Source organism: Pelodiscus sinensis, chromosome 3 (assembly GCF_049634645.1).
Source record: "Pelodiscus sinensis isolate JC-2024 chromosome 3, ASM4963464v1, whole genome shotgun sequence".
Taxonomy (NCBI): domain Eukaryota; kingdom Metazoa; phylum Chordata; order Testudines; family Trionychidae; genus Pelodiscus; species Pelodiscus sinensis.
Window position 1 is genome coordinate 20,962,871 of NC_134713.1, and position 15,920 is coordinate 20,978,790.

The window sequence follows — 15,920 nt, forward strand, 5'->3', positions numbered from 1 at the left end:
TCGCTTGTATAACCTAGGCCATAGGACTTCACCAAAATAATTCTTAGAGCATATATTTTTAGAGAAACATCTAGACTGAATTTAAAAATTGTCAGTGATGGAGAGTTGACCATGGCCATTTATAAATTGTTTCCATGTTAATTGCTCTCCAAGTTAAAATGTTATGTCTGAATTTGTCTAGCTTCAATTTTTGGCCATTGGGGCATGTTGTTATAGCCCTCTCCTGGATTGACGACTTAATTATTAAGTATTTGTTCCCCATGTAGGTACATTTAGAGTATAATCAAGTCATCCATTAATTTTTTTTATTTATTTTTTTTTTGTTAAGCTAAATAGATTGAACTTGAGTCTGTCACTTATAAGGCATGTTTTCTAATCCTTTAATCATTTTCACAACTCTTATCTGAATCTTCTTCAATTTATAAACATCCTTTGTTAATTGTGGCCACCAAAATTGGACAGAGTATTCCAGCAATGGTCACATAGTGCCAAATACAAATAAAAAATAAACTCTTTACTCTTGTTTAAGATTGTACTGTTCAGAACACTTAAAGAGAGCAAGAAAAGATAAAAAGTCATCTCACTCAGGCAGCTTCTCTTCTGCTGAGGAAAGGGACCTCTGAGGTTCTATTTCTGAGCAAGACATGGAGAAAATGCAGCCAAGGTTTTCACCCTGAAATATTCAGAAGCATGTGCGAAAAGATTTCATCCATAATCCAGATCCAACCTGAAAAAGAACACTAATACAAGCCCCAAAACAAATACTTGCCTTCCACATCCTCACCTGAGTAAGCAGTTCCCCTATACCCATTCTTTAAGGATGGGAAACCTTAGACAAGTGTGGAACATGGCCATTTTTAAATTGTTTCTATGGTTAATTGCTCTCAAAAGATTAGGTTGGACATTAGGAAAAACCTCCTAACTGTAAGGGTGGTTAAGCATTGGAATAAATTGCCTAGGGAGGTTGTGGAATCTCTACCACTAGAGCTGGTTGGATAGACATCTGTCAGGGATGATCTAGATGGTGCTTGGTCCTGCCATGAGGGCAGGGACTGGACTTGATGAAGTCTCGAGGTCCTTTCCAATTCTATGATTCTAAAGATTGATTCTGCAGTGATATGACTAGAAAAGATATGGTGGTCTCATCTGAAAGGGATTTCTCTCCCAAAGATCCAGCCAATACAAAAATGAAAACCAGCCTTAGAAAGGGCTTCAAAGCTTTTTCAGCTTCCCTTAAAGCATCCTGAGCAGCCATGAGGCATAAAGGAGCGATTGACAAAGGCTTACCCTGTTGACCGATCCACATCTTGACTGCCGTGTTGTCCTGACAATCAGCTGAGAAAAGCGAGAAAAGCGGCTGAATCCGGACGCCAGTTCCGACTTACATACAGATTCAACTTAAGAACAAACCTACAGTCCCTATCTTGTACGTAACCCGGGGACTGCCTGTATCCAGAATGGAAGGGTAGTAGAAGAGAAGGAAAATAGCTGATATGGGACATACTCATAGCAGAAAAGAAAATACCATTTAATAAACTTAACATTTTTCTCCCCCAACAGTAAACTTTATTTCATTAACAATAATTTCCCTTTCCCTGAGAAAATGTATACTATGTGCACGCATGTTAGTGTGAGGGGATGGGATCACACGGCCGCTACCACTTGCCTTCCTGCTCTCGGGGACTTCTCACCACTCAGTCCTACTGGACCAGCTCAGACCCCAAGCTGAGATCACTGACAGGCGCCGCCGTCTCCCATAAACACCCTCCTCCCCCATGAGAAGCAGTACAGACACTAAACCTCTGCAAGTCTGAGGACAGAGCAGTTTAGGACCCAGCTTCCTGGGATACCACTCCCCAAAATGGGATAAAATTCTAAAGAATTAGGTAAGCCACCCATAACAATGTAACAACAAAAAGGGGGATGTGTGCACTGACTGCTTTCCCAGGTAATAATTGTTTACACTGGGTTTGATAGAAAATAAAGTGATTTTATTAGGTACAAGCAGTAGGCTCTAAGTGGTAATAAGGTGAGAACAGGCAGAGCAAAGTAGATTACAAATCAAAAGAAACAAAAACACTTAGCTAATTCTACACTGAAACCTCAGTACAGACTTTTAAATTCACCTCTTTTCCAGCTGCCCCTCCAAACCAGGGCTGTCATAGAATCATAGGGCTACAAGAGACTTCAGGAAGTCATCTAGGCTACGTCTAGACTACATGCCTCTGTCGGTAGAGGGATGTAAATGAAACACTTCAAAAGTGCAAATGAAGCCAGGATTTAAATATCCCATGCTTCATTTGCATAATCACGTAATGGTGCTCTTTAAACCCCAAAAAATGAGGTTTACAGAATCTTTCAAAAAAGGCTTCTATTTTTGAAAGAACCGCGTCTAGACTGTGGTTTTTACTATCGAAATAGCGCTTTTTCGAAAGAGCACCATGATGCGATTATGCAAATGAAGTGCAGGAAATTAAAATCCTGGCTTCATTTGCAATTTTGAAGTGCCTAATTTACCTCGCTCTGTTGAAAGAGGGATGTAGTCTAGACGTACCCCAAGTCCAGACCCCTGCCCAAAGCAGGATCAATCCCAACTAAATCATCCCAGCCAGGGCTTTGTCAAGCCGAGACTTAAAAACCTCTAGGGATGGAGATTCCATCACCTCTCTAGATAACCCGTTCCAGTATTTCACCACCATCCTGGTGAAATAGTTTTTCCTAATATTCAATCTAGACATCCCCCACTGTAATTTGAGACCATTGCTCCTTGTTCTGCCATCTGTCACTACTGAGAACAGCCTACTGAGAAAAGCCTTTCTCCATCCTCTTTGGAACCTCCCTTCAGGAAGTTGAAGGCTGCTAACAAACCCCCCTCCCCCCCAGGTTTAAAACGAATAAAAGAAAGTTCTTCTTCACACAGTGTGTAGTCAACCTGTGGAACTCCTTGCCAGAGGAAGCTGTGAAGGCTAGGACTATTATAGAGTTTAAAGAGAAGCTAGATAATTTCATGGAGGTTAGGTCCATAAAAGGCTATTAGCCAGGGGATAAAATGGTGTCCTTGGCCTCTGTTTGTCAGATGCTGGAGCGAGATGGCAGGAGACAAATCGCTCGATCATTGTCTTTGGTCCACCCTCTCTGGGGCACCTGGTGTTGGCCACTGTCGGTAGACAGGATACTGGGCTAGAAGGACCTTTGGTCTGACCCAGTACGGCCGTTCTTATGTTCTCTTCTGCAGACTAAATAAGCCCAAATCCCTTAGCCTTTCCTTATAGGTCATGTGCTCCAGCCCCGCTAACCATTGTGGTTGCCCTCCACTGGAACCTCTCCAGTGCGTCCACATCCTTTCTGTAGTGGGGGGCTCAGAACTGGATGCAATACTCCTGATTGCGTCTCCTCACCTTGGGGTCTTCAGCTCCTTCCCTCAGGTGCAGCCCAGCCAAAAGACCCAGACCCTCTTTCCTATTCTTTTTTAAAGAATTAAGGCCATTCCTTACCAAACACTGCTCAGACTTAAGGACAAAAGGGATTGTTTAACAGTTGTTCATTAAGACATTGAGGGTAACACCCTCTGTGCTTCATTCAGAGATTTAAAACCCACAAAGTATTCCCCACGCCATATGTCTAATTTTACACACAAAAATGATACATACATCAAAGTAAGATCAACAGAACCAGCAGATCGTGACATGAAGATTGATAGGTTACATGAAATAATTTGCTCAAAGCACATTTTAGTTATATGTATTCATGTCCATAAGTCCATTTCATAAAGCATGAGGAGGGAGGTCCATCACAGTTAGTTTTAGAGTGATGGTTTAATAGATTGTTTTCTGGGAAGAGAATTTTGGTTGTCAGCATAGATTTAAATTAAACATCGAGAATTTGCTTGGGTCCTAACAGTTTAACTAGACATTTATTAATTTTTTTAACTGATTAAATAGGCAGCTTCTTGAAGCAAGGGAGAAATATCATGATGCAGAAGGTAAAGTGAAGAATTTGAAGAAGTTTATTAAATTACTGGATCAAATAATGACACAGAGATACAAAATGTATCAACAGTTCAGAAGGTGAGTGTGATTTTCAATGTAGAGTTTAGTAATTCAAATGCATGTCATGTGGCAGATAAAAAGTACTTGTTAAATTCTATGGCTTTTGGAAATGTAGGCATTTCCCAGGGCCAGGCTGAAGAAATTTTGTATTCAACACATTTAAAACTCCTGTTTTAGGCCTCTATACCATATATGGGTTTTTTTCAATAATTCTAGCTAACCATTATCATCTTCTTATTCCTCTCTTAAAAATACCAAACAAAACTGAAATTGGAAAACGTACAGCAAAGTGTTTTAAAAAAAATCCAATATTTCCATCACAAAATTCTAGGAGAGAGTTCTATGTCTTGATGTTAACCAGAAGGCTATGTTTATCTTGCAAATGCGTTCTTTACTACTGAAAGTTCAGAAATCAGAATATGCTACTGAATGCACACCTGCTTTAAAATTAGAAGCTGCTGTCTTGTAGCAGACCTCTTGTCAAGTTGGTTGCAGCATCGACTCATTGTTCTTCAAGTGATTATCGATAAGGATTCCACTTTTTGTGTGCTTGTGCCCCAGGCACGTGAGACTAGATTATTTTGGCTTGCTGTGTCAGTTGGAGATTAAGAAGCTAGAGAAGCATGCCTCAATTTTTCTCCACAAAAGCTGAACAAATCACAGACACAGAAGGAAATCAGAGGTGTATCTGTCATCTGATAAGTATCTCCCCATGAGTGTACTGGTGAGCCAATATTTCACCCCAAGTTGCCAGCCCAATTCCAAGAGGCCCTAGTCATCCACAATAAAGTCAGTGTTCACTGATGGGTACAAAGGAACACTGCTCAAGGAAGAAGTAAGTGCAGATCATATTGTCTAATGCTCAGTGAGCCAAGAGACTAGTCATCAGACTTCCTGACTTTACTTGGCCAAAAGCATGACCAGACTCTTTTGGGAGACATGATACTGATTAGTTAGAGTGCCTTTGTTACATACTGAATGTGCAGACTCTTTCTCTTTTGATACTGTCCCTTCACTTCAACATCAGTCTCTGTACTTAATGTCTCGGTATCCAGAGATCCAGTATCTATCTTCTCTGCATCAGGCATCTTGGATCTATGTTCCTTGGTAGTGGCTAACTTCGTGCAAAAATATATATGGTGTGACAGGCTGCTGGCTACAGCCTGGTTGAAAAGATCAATTAGAAGCAGCTGTGGGCCTCATTAGCCAAAGGGCTACATAAAGTGGTCAGAAAAGAGCCAGGAGGGAGGAGCAAGGAGAGGAGTCAGGGTGTGGCTGAGTATGCTCCTCAAGCAAGAAGGAGAGGCTGGTGAGTTTGCTGCATCTAAAAAACTTTGTAAATAGAAGGTGGTGGGAAACTGACAATAAAAGAAATGGGTGACTGCACCAGAAGGGGTCTCCGGCTGATTTGTGGACCAGAAGCTGTTCTAGGGCAAGGAGCCTGAGCAAGGACCTTGCCATAAGTGGTGTCGGGGGGAATTCAGCATCAACAAATGTGGTTGGTGGCCCAGAGATGGAGGAGACCTTGCAGTGGCTCGTCAAGCAGCAAGAACAGGTGCAGCAGGGCCTGCAAAGTTTCCAGCAGTCCCACCAGGTGGAGGGACAGGACTTGCTAACCTGGCTGGCAGAGCAGCAGCAGAGCCTGACGGATTTTATTAAAGAGCAGAGCAAGGTGCAGCAGCAGCTCCTGCAAAAAAGTGATGAGTCCTGGGGGAGGGAATGATACCTGGACACCGGGCCTTGGATTGTGTAAAATGGGACCAGCAGATGACCCCAGATGCTTTTTTGGGGACATTTGAGCAGATAGCTTTGGCCACTGGATGAGAGAGGGCTACCTGGGCCTTGCGGCTGGCTCCCTACGTGGCAGGAGAGGCTCAAGCAGCCTACATGTCCTTGGGGGATGATCAAGTCCGCAACTATGAGGCAGTGAGAGTGACCATTTTGGACCAGGTGGATCTGTCCACGGAAAAGTACTGGCAGAAGTTTCGGCTAGCATGATGGACAGCAGCAGTGAGGCCTTGGGCATTTGCCCAAAAATTAATAGACTGGGCAGCCTGCTGGCTGAGGCCAGAGAAATGCATAGTGCAAGAAATAATGGACTTGCTCGTATTTGAGCAGTTGCTGCAAGCCCTTCCAGAGAATATCCGTGTGTGGGTCAGGCGCCACCAGCTTGACTCAATGGATGCAGCGGTCAGGCTGGCAGAGGAGTATACAGAGGCAGAGGTCCCCCAGACAGAAGGCTGACCCTACTGGGACAAGGAACAAGGGAGGAAGCTGGAGGAGTCCTTTCTGAGAGAGGCCCAGGAAGGAAGGAGGCATCCCAAGGAGCACCTGTGGGGGCTGGGCCAATGACCTACTGGCAATGTGGGAGGGCAGGGCATAGAAAGCGAGATTGCCCGGACAATATGGATTGTGGATACGTGGGGTTCTGTGGGTTGACTTGGGTGGGAGGACCTGACAAGAGGCAGAGTCTGCCCACTGTCACGATATGGGTGGGGAGAAAGGCCCGGTGAGGGTTAATGGACTCTGTGTCAGTCCACTCGCCAGTGCACAAGGGGCTAGTGAGGTGTGTAGCAGTGATGACACTAGAATGTGTCCATGGGAACAAGAGGTCCTACCCAGTAGCCCAGGTGTCGCTGAAAGTGAGGTGCAGATTCCAGTGAAAGTGGGTGGGGGTAGTAGACGAGCTACCATACCCTGTGGTTGTAGGTCAAGACTGGAACCAATCTGCCACGGAGAGCGAGAGGGGAGCCTCCGGGAAAGGTAAGAGATCCCCCCCGAGGGAGACAAGCGTAGCCGTTGGTGCTACGGGTGTGAGGAACAAGGGCATATAGTAGGGCGGTGTCCTCTAACTCTGTGGAGAAAGAAAGATGGGAATCGTGTCTGGGGGTAATGGGTAGTCCTAGTCCTTCCCAGAGAGGAGGCACATTGGATCACTTCCCAAAGCAGCCCCCAGAAAAGGAGACATCAGCCCTGGTTGAAATGAGGGAAACTGAAGCACAGATGGTGCTGCACAAAGTGGGGCGGGACCAACACCCTACTTCCCCCTCTTTCCCCCCTCCCCCCAGTGCTGATGGAAGCAATGTTGGAGGAAGGGACCTGACGGGGGTGCATTTGGTGTGAGGACCTGTGGGCCAATGCCTGAATTATATGGGCCAGTCCCTTTCCACTGTAATTTTTGTGCGGAGGGAACAAAGAGCCTCCTGAAAAAACCCTGAGGGGAAAGTCAGTGGATGTGATGTACCTTAACTTGAGCAAAGCTTTTGATATGGTCTCCCACAATATTCTTGACAGCAAGTTAAGGATGTATGGATTGGATATATGGACTGTAAGATGGATAGAAAGCTGGCTAGACTATCGGGCCCAACGGGTAGTGATTAATGGCTCAATGTCAGGTTGGTGGTTGGTTTCTAGCAGAGTGCCCCAAGGATCAGTTCTAGGGCCGATTTTGTTCAACATTTTCATTCAGTAACTGGATGAGGGGGTGGATGGCATCCTCAGCAAGTTTGCGGATGACAACAAGCTAGGGGGAGAGGTAGATATGTTGGAGGACAGGGAATAGGGTCCAGAGTGACCTAGACAGATTAAAGGATTGGGACAAAAGAAATCTGATGAGGTTCAACAAGGACAAGTGTAGAGTCCTGCACTTGGGATGGAAGAATCTCAAGCACTGTTACAGGTTGGGGACCGAAGGGGTAAGTAGCAGTTTGACAGAAAAAGACCTGGGGATTACAGTGAATGAGAAGCTGGATATGAGTCAACAGTGCTCCCTTGTAGCCACGAAGGCTAATGGCATATTAGGGTGCATTAGGAGGAGCATTGCCAGCAGATCTAGAGAAGTGACTATTCCCCTTTATTTGGATCTGGTGAGGCCACATCTGGAGTATTGCAACCAGTTCTGGGGCCCCCATTAGAGAAAGGATGTGGATGCATTGGAGAGGATCCAGCAGAGGGCAACCAAAATGATTAGGGGGCTGAGAGCACATGACCTATAAGGAAAGGCTGAGGGATTGGGCTTATTTAGTTTGCAGAAGAGAAGAGTGAAGGAGGATTTGATAGCAGCCTTCAACTTCCTGAAGGGAGGTTTCAAAGAGGATGGAGAGAGGCTCTTCTCAGTACTGAGGGATGGCAGAACAAGGAGCAATGGTCTCAGATTACAGTGGGAGAGGTCTAGATTGGATATTAGGAAAAACTATTTCACTATGGGTGTGTCTAGACTGCAGGCTTCTTTTGAAAGAGGCTCTTTCGAAAGCATCTTTCGAAAGAGGCTCTTTCGAAAGAGAGCGTCTAGACTGCACGGAGAAATTTCGAAAAAGCGGCTTGCTTTTTCGAAAGAAAGCATCCAGTGAGTCTGGATGCTCTCTTTCGAAGAAGCCCTATTTACATTGAAGAACGCCTTCTTTCGAAAGAGGAACTTTCGAAAGAAGGCATTCTTCCTCGTGAAATGAGGTTTACCGCCATCGAAAGAAAAGCCGCGTTCTTTCGAATTAATTTCGAAAGGACGCGGCTTGAGTCTGGACGCAGGGGAAGTTTTTTCGAAAAAAGGCTACTTTTTTTGAAAAAACCCCTGAGTGTGGACACAGCCTATGAGGGTGGTGAAGCACTGGAATGGGTTACCTAGGGAGGTGGTGGACTCTCCATCCCTAAAGGTTTTTAAGTCTCAGCTTGACAAAGCCCTGGCTGGGATGATTTAATTGGGATTGGTCCTGCTTTGGGTAGAGTGCTGGACTTGATGACCTCCTGAAGTCTCTTGCAGCTTTATGATTCTATGACTCCCTTAGCAAGGACCAGAGTGGCCCTGGGAGGGACAACTCCCCAAGGAGGACCCCAAGAAAAAGAGGGACAAGTCACCCCAAAGCACAGAGAGTTTTAAAGACTGTCAGGCTGCCCTAAGCACTCAGCTGCAGGAGGCACTGAAGGGCCAGGGAAAGGGACCACAAGAGGGCCGGGGCAGTCCCGAACCTGGTGACTCATAAGTCTGGGTATGTCTACACTACCCTCCTAGTTCGAACTAGGGGGGGTAATGTAGTCATATGGAGTTGCAGATGAAGCCCGGGATTTGAATTTCCCGGGCTTCATTTGCATGAAGCCGGCCGGCGCCATTTTTAAATGCCGGCTAGTTCGGACCCCGTGCCCGCGGCTACATGCGGCACGAACTAGCTAGTAGGGGGTAGTGTAGACATACCCTATGTGATATACTGCTGGCTAAGCCAGAACTCTGCCACTACAGCCTGGCTGAAAAGAGAACCAGCTGAGCAAACCCAGGCCTGAAGGGCTATTAGAAGCAGCTTGGGCTTCATTAACCAGAGGGCTATATAAGGCAGTGAAAAGGAGCAAGGAGAGGAGCCAGGGTGTGGCTGCTTGTGCTCCCAAACCAGCAGGAGAGGCTGGCTGAGTTTACTGCAGTCTACAACTCTGTAAATAGAAGGTGGTGGGAAGCTGACAATAAAAGGCATGGGTGATTGCACCAGAAGGGGTTCCAGCTGATTTGTTGACCAGAAGGTGTCCCAGGGCAAGGGGCTTGAATGAGGACCTTGCTACAATGGTAATAAATAACTTAGCTGTGGGCCCGATATTGGAGTCACCTCTCCTGGAGAGGCTAGGAGTGGCAATGTCTAAGTTACTAAATTATCAGTAAATCAAATTAAAGGAGAGTCTCTGGTATCCCCTTCCAATAAAACACTCTGAGTAAAATGACTCTTCTCGTAGAGGAATTTACTCCTTATCCTTGTTTAGATACAGTAGAGAGCCACCTCCCAAATCTTCTTCCCCTTCATGGATGGGTAGCACAATGGGAGTCAAGAATCAACTCTTGTAACGATTCTGTCATGGTTGCACCAAAGATGTCCCTGTGCATCTTCCACCCTACAGTTTCCATCTTCCACTGGAAAGTAGATTAAATGCAATTGAGAGACTGACAACTGTAGGAGAAACTTTCTTTTTATAGTCTCCCTTTGGCACCTGCCTCTTATTTTCTGGAAGTCTGGACTTGGATCACCTGAGGCCATTGGCCCCTGGAAGCTATAAAGAAGGGCTGTTCTATCCACTTCCTTCCCTTTTCTTTCCTACTCTTCCTTCATGACTTTTCTTGTGAGAGAGACTACTACAACAAGAAGTTAATTCGTTTCTACCATTTAGAGCAGTGGAGGAGGTGCCTTTACAGTTCAGAGACAATGTTTTTTACTCTCAGGCTATGTCTACAGTGCCAGCTTTTGCCAGCAGAGAGTATGCTAATCAAGTGTTCATTAGCAACTTGTTACACTTCATTTGCATCATCTTTGCCCGAGGCTTTTTGCGCAATAGCTTTTTGTGCAAAAAACCCCTTTTGCACAAGATCCTTATTCCTCAAAAAAGGAGGCATACAGATCTTGCGCAAAAGGGGATTTTTGCAAAAACCTCTTGCGTAAAAAGCCTTGGGCAGAGATGATGCAAATGAAATGTAACAAGTTGCTAATGAGCACTTCATTAGCATACTGTCTGCCAGCAAAAGCCAGCAGTATAGACATAGCCTCAGTGTTTTTTTTATCTCCTCCCCCCACACATTCAGGTTTCGAAAAATGGAGTAGTTGTTGCTGACATAACTGTTTAGAATTGCAAATTACCAAACTGTTGTTGTTTTGAAAAGTTATGCCATTTGATTCATGTCCCTTCCCTACTACAATGCTCCTTCCCTTCCCCCTTCAGCTGAGTCCTCACTTGATATCTCAGTACAAAGGCCTGCTCCTTTACCTCCAACCAGTACATCTTTTGCATGCAGATGAGGCTTAATCTTTGTTCCAAGGCTTAGTGGCAGAATTCTCTGATGAGCTAAAAGCTAACCAGTCCACCTACAGAATGGAAGCAATTCCAGGTTGTTAATCTAAACACACAGACTCCATCTCCTCTTTCTTCCCTCTGATTTTACACTACACTTGAAACCTCAAGAGGTCAAAACTTTCATTCAGCTCCATTAAGATACGACTTGCAGTGAATACATCCTTCCACCACCAGGTAGACAAATACTTGATGTTTGCTCACCTGCTGATGCATAGATTCCTTAAGGGCACTGGGAATCTCTTCCCATGTGTGACACCATCCACGTGAGCTTGGAGTCTTAACCTAGTTCTCAGGGCTTTGACTAGACTGCCCTTTGAGTCCATGCCAACTTGTTTTTCATACATGTGTCTGTGATATACATGGATGAGAGATTATTAATTCCTTTTTTAAAGACAAATTAAGGCCATATCTTAAGTTTCTCCCTATTGTCTCTGCATTTTCCATATGAATCAATAGATCCATCTTCCTGGTTTGTACAAGTGAGCATGAGGTCATGGATCACCACAACATATTTTTTCATCCAACTACAAAGAGGTTCCTAAAAGGCCTCAACAATCTTTTTCCCCCTGTGAAGTCGGCTGTGCTGCCTTAGGATCTCAACCTCGTTCTCAACACATTAACCTGCCCACCTTTTGAGCCCATAGCAACATGTTCTGTGATGCACTTTCCACTAAAGTTGCTTTCTTACTAGCAATCACAACATCAAGGAGGGTCAGTGAATTGGCAGCACTCATGGCAAATCTGCCATTTACCACCTTCTACAAGGACAAAGTAGTCTTAATGCCACATCCCAAATTTCTCCGAAAAATAGTTTCACAATTCCACTTTAACGAGCCTATATATTTACCTTTTTTTCTCACCAAAAACCTCATCCAATGCTAATGCAGGATAAATCCACTCCTTGTACATTCGATGGGCACTTGTCTTCTATATAGCACAAAACTGTTCAGGCACCCTCCTAGACTCTTTATTTCTATAGACGGCCACTTTAAAGATCATGTGATCTCAAAACAGATATTTTTGAAATGGATAGCAAACTGTATTAAAGAGTGCTACCATGCCAATAAGGTGCCATTACCAACTCATTTGTGGGCACCTTTCACCAGAGCAATAGCTACCTCTATGGCTTTCCTGCATAACATCCATCAAGGACATTTGTAGGGCAGCATCATGGGCCTCTGTCCACACATTTACAAAATGTTATGCTATAGACACACTTGACAGTGTACCACCTTCAGGGAAGTGGTCCTTGCAACTGTCCACCACTCAGGCCTGAAGCCCCTCCTTCCAAAAACTGAAGGTACTGCTCTGTAGTTAGTTACAGTGGAGCGGTCACGACGCTCCTCAAAGAAGAAAGAGAAGGTTATTCACCTTATGCAGTAACTGGTGTTCTTCGAGATGGGTGTCTGTGTGGGTGTTCCATGACCCGGCTTCCGTCCTTCTGCTTTGGAATTACAATATCTCTCCATGATAGAGAAGCAACGGATGGATGGTTGACGGTGCATTGTGTCAGCACATTTGCTACAGCGTGGGCAGTACTGAACATTCACGCCGACACCTAGGAATGGATACTGCTGTTAAAAAAAATTCCAATTCCAAGTGCAGGAGAGCCAAAACACCTACAGTGTTCGACAAATAATGCAGTCTGCTTGCCCGTGGTGAGTAGATTATAACCCGGAAGAGCCGGGTTCGGGCGATCTGCGCATGCACAGATCACCGGACAGTGTGGCTGGCGAGTGGGGCTCGCTGCGGTTTGGCGAGCCCTGCTCATAAGGAGACCCATCTCAAAGAACGCCAGTTACTGCATAAGTTGAGTAACTTTCCCTTTCTTCAAAACGTGTGTCCCTATGGGTGCTCCACAACCCGCTCTCCTCCTCTCTAGTTTGGAGTTTTATATAGGACTCTGTGGTAGAGAAGGATGTCGGGCTTTGGCCCGCACAGTGCTAGACAGTCTAGAGGCATATCACAAGGGAAAGCACATGTGCAGGTTCAACAGACACTGCTACCAAAAATCTCCGATTAGAGGTGCAGGGGCACACATACACCTACTGTGAAGCATCCATAGGGGGACACATCTTGAAGAACCATCATTATGGCACAAGGTAACTTCCTCTTTCTCAAAGAAAGGACCTTTTATGACACTTATTGCTCTATGGTTTTCATGCTAATCAGGATCCTCTATGAAATAGTTTCTGGCTTATTGAAAACTAGGCGCTCCATATAACTGCTGCAGCGTCTTTGATAAAGCTGTTGGTATTGTGTCAAGGATTTTGTTCTTTGTGAAATCAGACAGCCAGCACAAGAGCTCCTGAGCCTCATGAAAGCAGTCGCTATCAATCTCCTTTTGATAAACTGTTCAGCTGGCTTAAGAGTTTCTTTCCTAAACGAGCAAGAGAGCTTCACAGAAGGTAGGCTCTATGACAAAGAAACAGGAAATTTGATAATACTAGGCTCTTCATGAAAGTCCGTCCGGGCTTAGGAGCAGATATTGATCATAAAAGTAGTTATTCCTACATTGAGGAGCCTTTCTTAATCTAGAAAAGTAGAAAATTAATACCCAAAAGCTGTATGGTGTGTGAGTTGAGCGTGTGGGTTTTATATTCAATGCAAAACCACTAACACAAGCATTGAAAAGTTAAGAACTCCAGCAGTTGGTACTTTCTACTTCTCTATCCACAGTTCACAGCTGAAAACAAAAGACACTTCACAAAGCATCTGAACTTCAACTATGCCCCAATAGTAATGCCAACATTCTACCAAACCCTTCTCCAAATATTGAGTGAATGTGTTTTTTCCCCAAAATGGGTGTGTGGGGGGAGGAGTAGAAGAGGCATGTCCTTTTAGATATTACAATTTATTTCCTTGTTTTGTGGTTCTGTTAGGTATGTTATATATGCAACACCAACACATAGTACAAATGTATTATTGTGTATAGGTATTACATTTGTTAAAATGAAGCAGTAATTAAATGTTGATTAAGAGTCCATTCTTGATTTGGGAACTTGGACTCCTGTTTACCTTTATATGTACAGGCAGTCCCCGGGTTACGTACAAGATAGGGACTATAGGTTTGTTCTTAAGTTGAATTTGTATGTAAGTCGGAACTGGCTCCAGATTCAGCCGCTGCTGCTGAAACTGACCAGGGGCTGACTACAGGAAGCTGGAGGCAGAATTGCTCTGCCCCCAGCTTCCTGGAATCAGCCACTGATCAGTTTCAAAAGCGGCTGAATCTCGAGCCTGAGACAGAACAGCTGGGCTGCCAGGTAAGTCCCTGCAGGACCAACCCGCCAGCACCCCAGCTGCTCTACCCCAGGGTCCACAACAAAAGCCTGGTCTGCTGGGGAGGGGGGGTGTACCATCTGCGCCCCCCCCCCAGCAGACCAGGGACACGGGGAGCAAAGCCACAGCGGCGGCGGGGTGCCGCGCCTCTGAGGCTTTGTTCTGGCAAAGCCTCAGAGGTGCGGGACCCCGCTGCCACTGCGGCTTTGCTCCCGGTGTCCCTGGTCTGCTGGAGACGGTCCCCAGCAGACCAGGGACACCCGGAGCAAAGCCGGGGAGGCGGAGGGGTCACGCGCCTCTGAGGCTTTGTTCTAGGTGTCCCTGGTCTGCTGGAGACGGTCCCCAGCAGACCAGGGGCACCCGGAGCAGCTTTTCTCGCCCCAGAAGTCGAGGTGGCGGGACCGCTGCACTCTGGGCGGTCCTACTGCCTGCGAGCTCCGGGGTGAGAGAGCCCCGTTCGTAAGTGCGGATCCGACATAAGTCGGATCCGCGTAACTCGGGGACTGCCTGTATATTGTTTTTAAAGAGCATTGATTTGTTTATTTGCATAATTTATCTGAAAAGGTGCCTTACTTTACGATGCAAGTTCTATTTTGACTTCTTACTGCGACAGCGATCTTACTCTGGAAAAATGAGTTTTGACCACAAGAATGAAACACTTGCAATAACAGTAAGTTACTTTTGCATTTTCTTCGTTATTGTATTTTCTCTATTATTCTTTATTTCTTTATTGTGCTTTCTTTAACTTTTGTGGAATTTTAAACCTTTGAAAAATTCAGTTCAAGAACATTTTATATTTCAGATAGTTGGCATTTTAAAAAACAGATTTTTACATGAAAATAAAATATCTGTTTTCTGTCAACTCACTTCACTATTTCCTGTTCTCCATCTGACGTCTTATAATCATCTAACATCGCAGTTAGTATGAATTGATTATCCTGTCAGAGGATTAGGACAGTGCAAGGGACTGAAGTAGATGACCTTGCAAGATCCCGTCCAGTCCTTTGATTCTATGTCTTCAGATGAAGAAAACAACAGGAGGAGCAGATGATTTATTACAGTAATAGATGTGTACATTTAATATATATTTAAAATGTAAAATATGAAGATTTAGTACATTTATAACTGCTCAGCATTGTTTCAGACCTACGTTCTAATTTTCCAAATGATGTCTAGGAAAATAACAAGAAAAGTAATATTACAGGAGTGTCCAGTAAATTCCACCTGATATTTATAATTAGTAATTTGTCATATGATGTTACTCACGATAGTGTGGTTAGGCTACTTAACTAGATTTACACAATTTTTAGATGTTCAAACAGTTGAAGACAAATTATAATTTTAAAAAAATTATATGAATTACTTGTAATGAAAATGTTTTTCTCTAGATGGGAGAAATATGGGATAAGCTATGAATCTTGTATAACATTTCAAATCCTGCAACATACAACACTATCTTTAAAAAGGAGTGGGAATACCATAGGGTATGTCTACACTACCCTCCTAATTCGAACTAGGAGGGTAATGTAGGCATACCGCACTTGCAAATGAACCCTGGGATTTGAATTTCCCGCGCTTCATTTGCATGAAGCCGGCCGGCGCCATTTTTAAATGCCGGCAGTTCGAACCCCGTGCCGCGCAGCTACACGCGGCACGGAGTTGCTAGTTCGGATTAGGAAGCCTAATCCGAACTAGCTACTCTGTGCCGCGTGTAGCCGCGCGGCACGGGGTTCGAACTGCCGGCATTTAAAAATGGTGCCGGCCGGCTTCATGCAA

The 15,920-nt window shown here is 44.8% G+C and overlaps 1 protein-coding gene across 2 annotated transcripts in view; it reads left to right on the forward strand.

The window, feature by feature from the left end:
* Positions 1-15,920, forward strand: part of SMC6 (structural maintenance of chromosomes 6) — a 117,745-nt gene that overhangs the window by 86,136 nt on the left and 15,689 nt on the right. For both annotated transcript variants that reach the window (XM_075923452.1, XM_075923451.1), the window contains exons 23-24: positions 3,942-4,067; positions 14,709-14,814. In XM_075923452.1, coding sequence (XP_075779567.1) covers positions 3,942-4,067; positions 14,709-14,814 — 232 coding nt within the window. The remainder of the gene's footprint in view (positions 1-3,941; positions 4,068-14,708; positions 14,815-15,920) is intronic.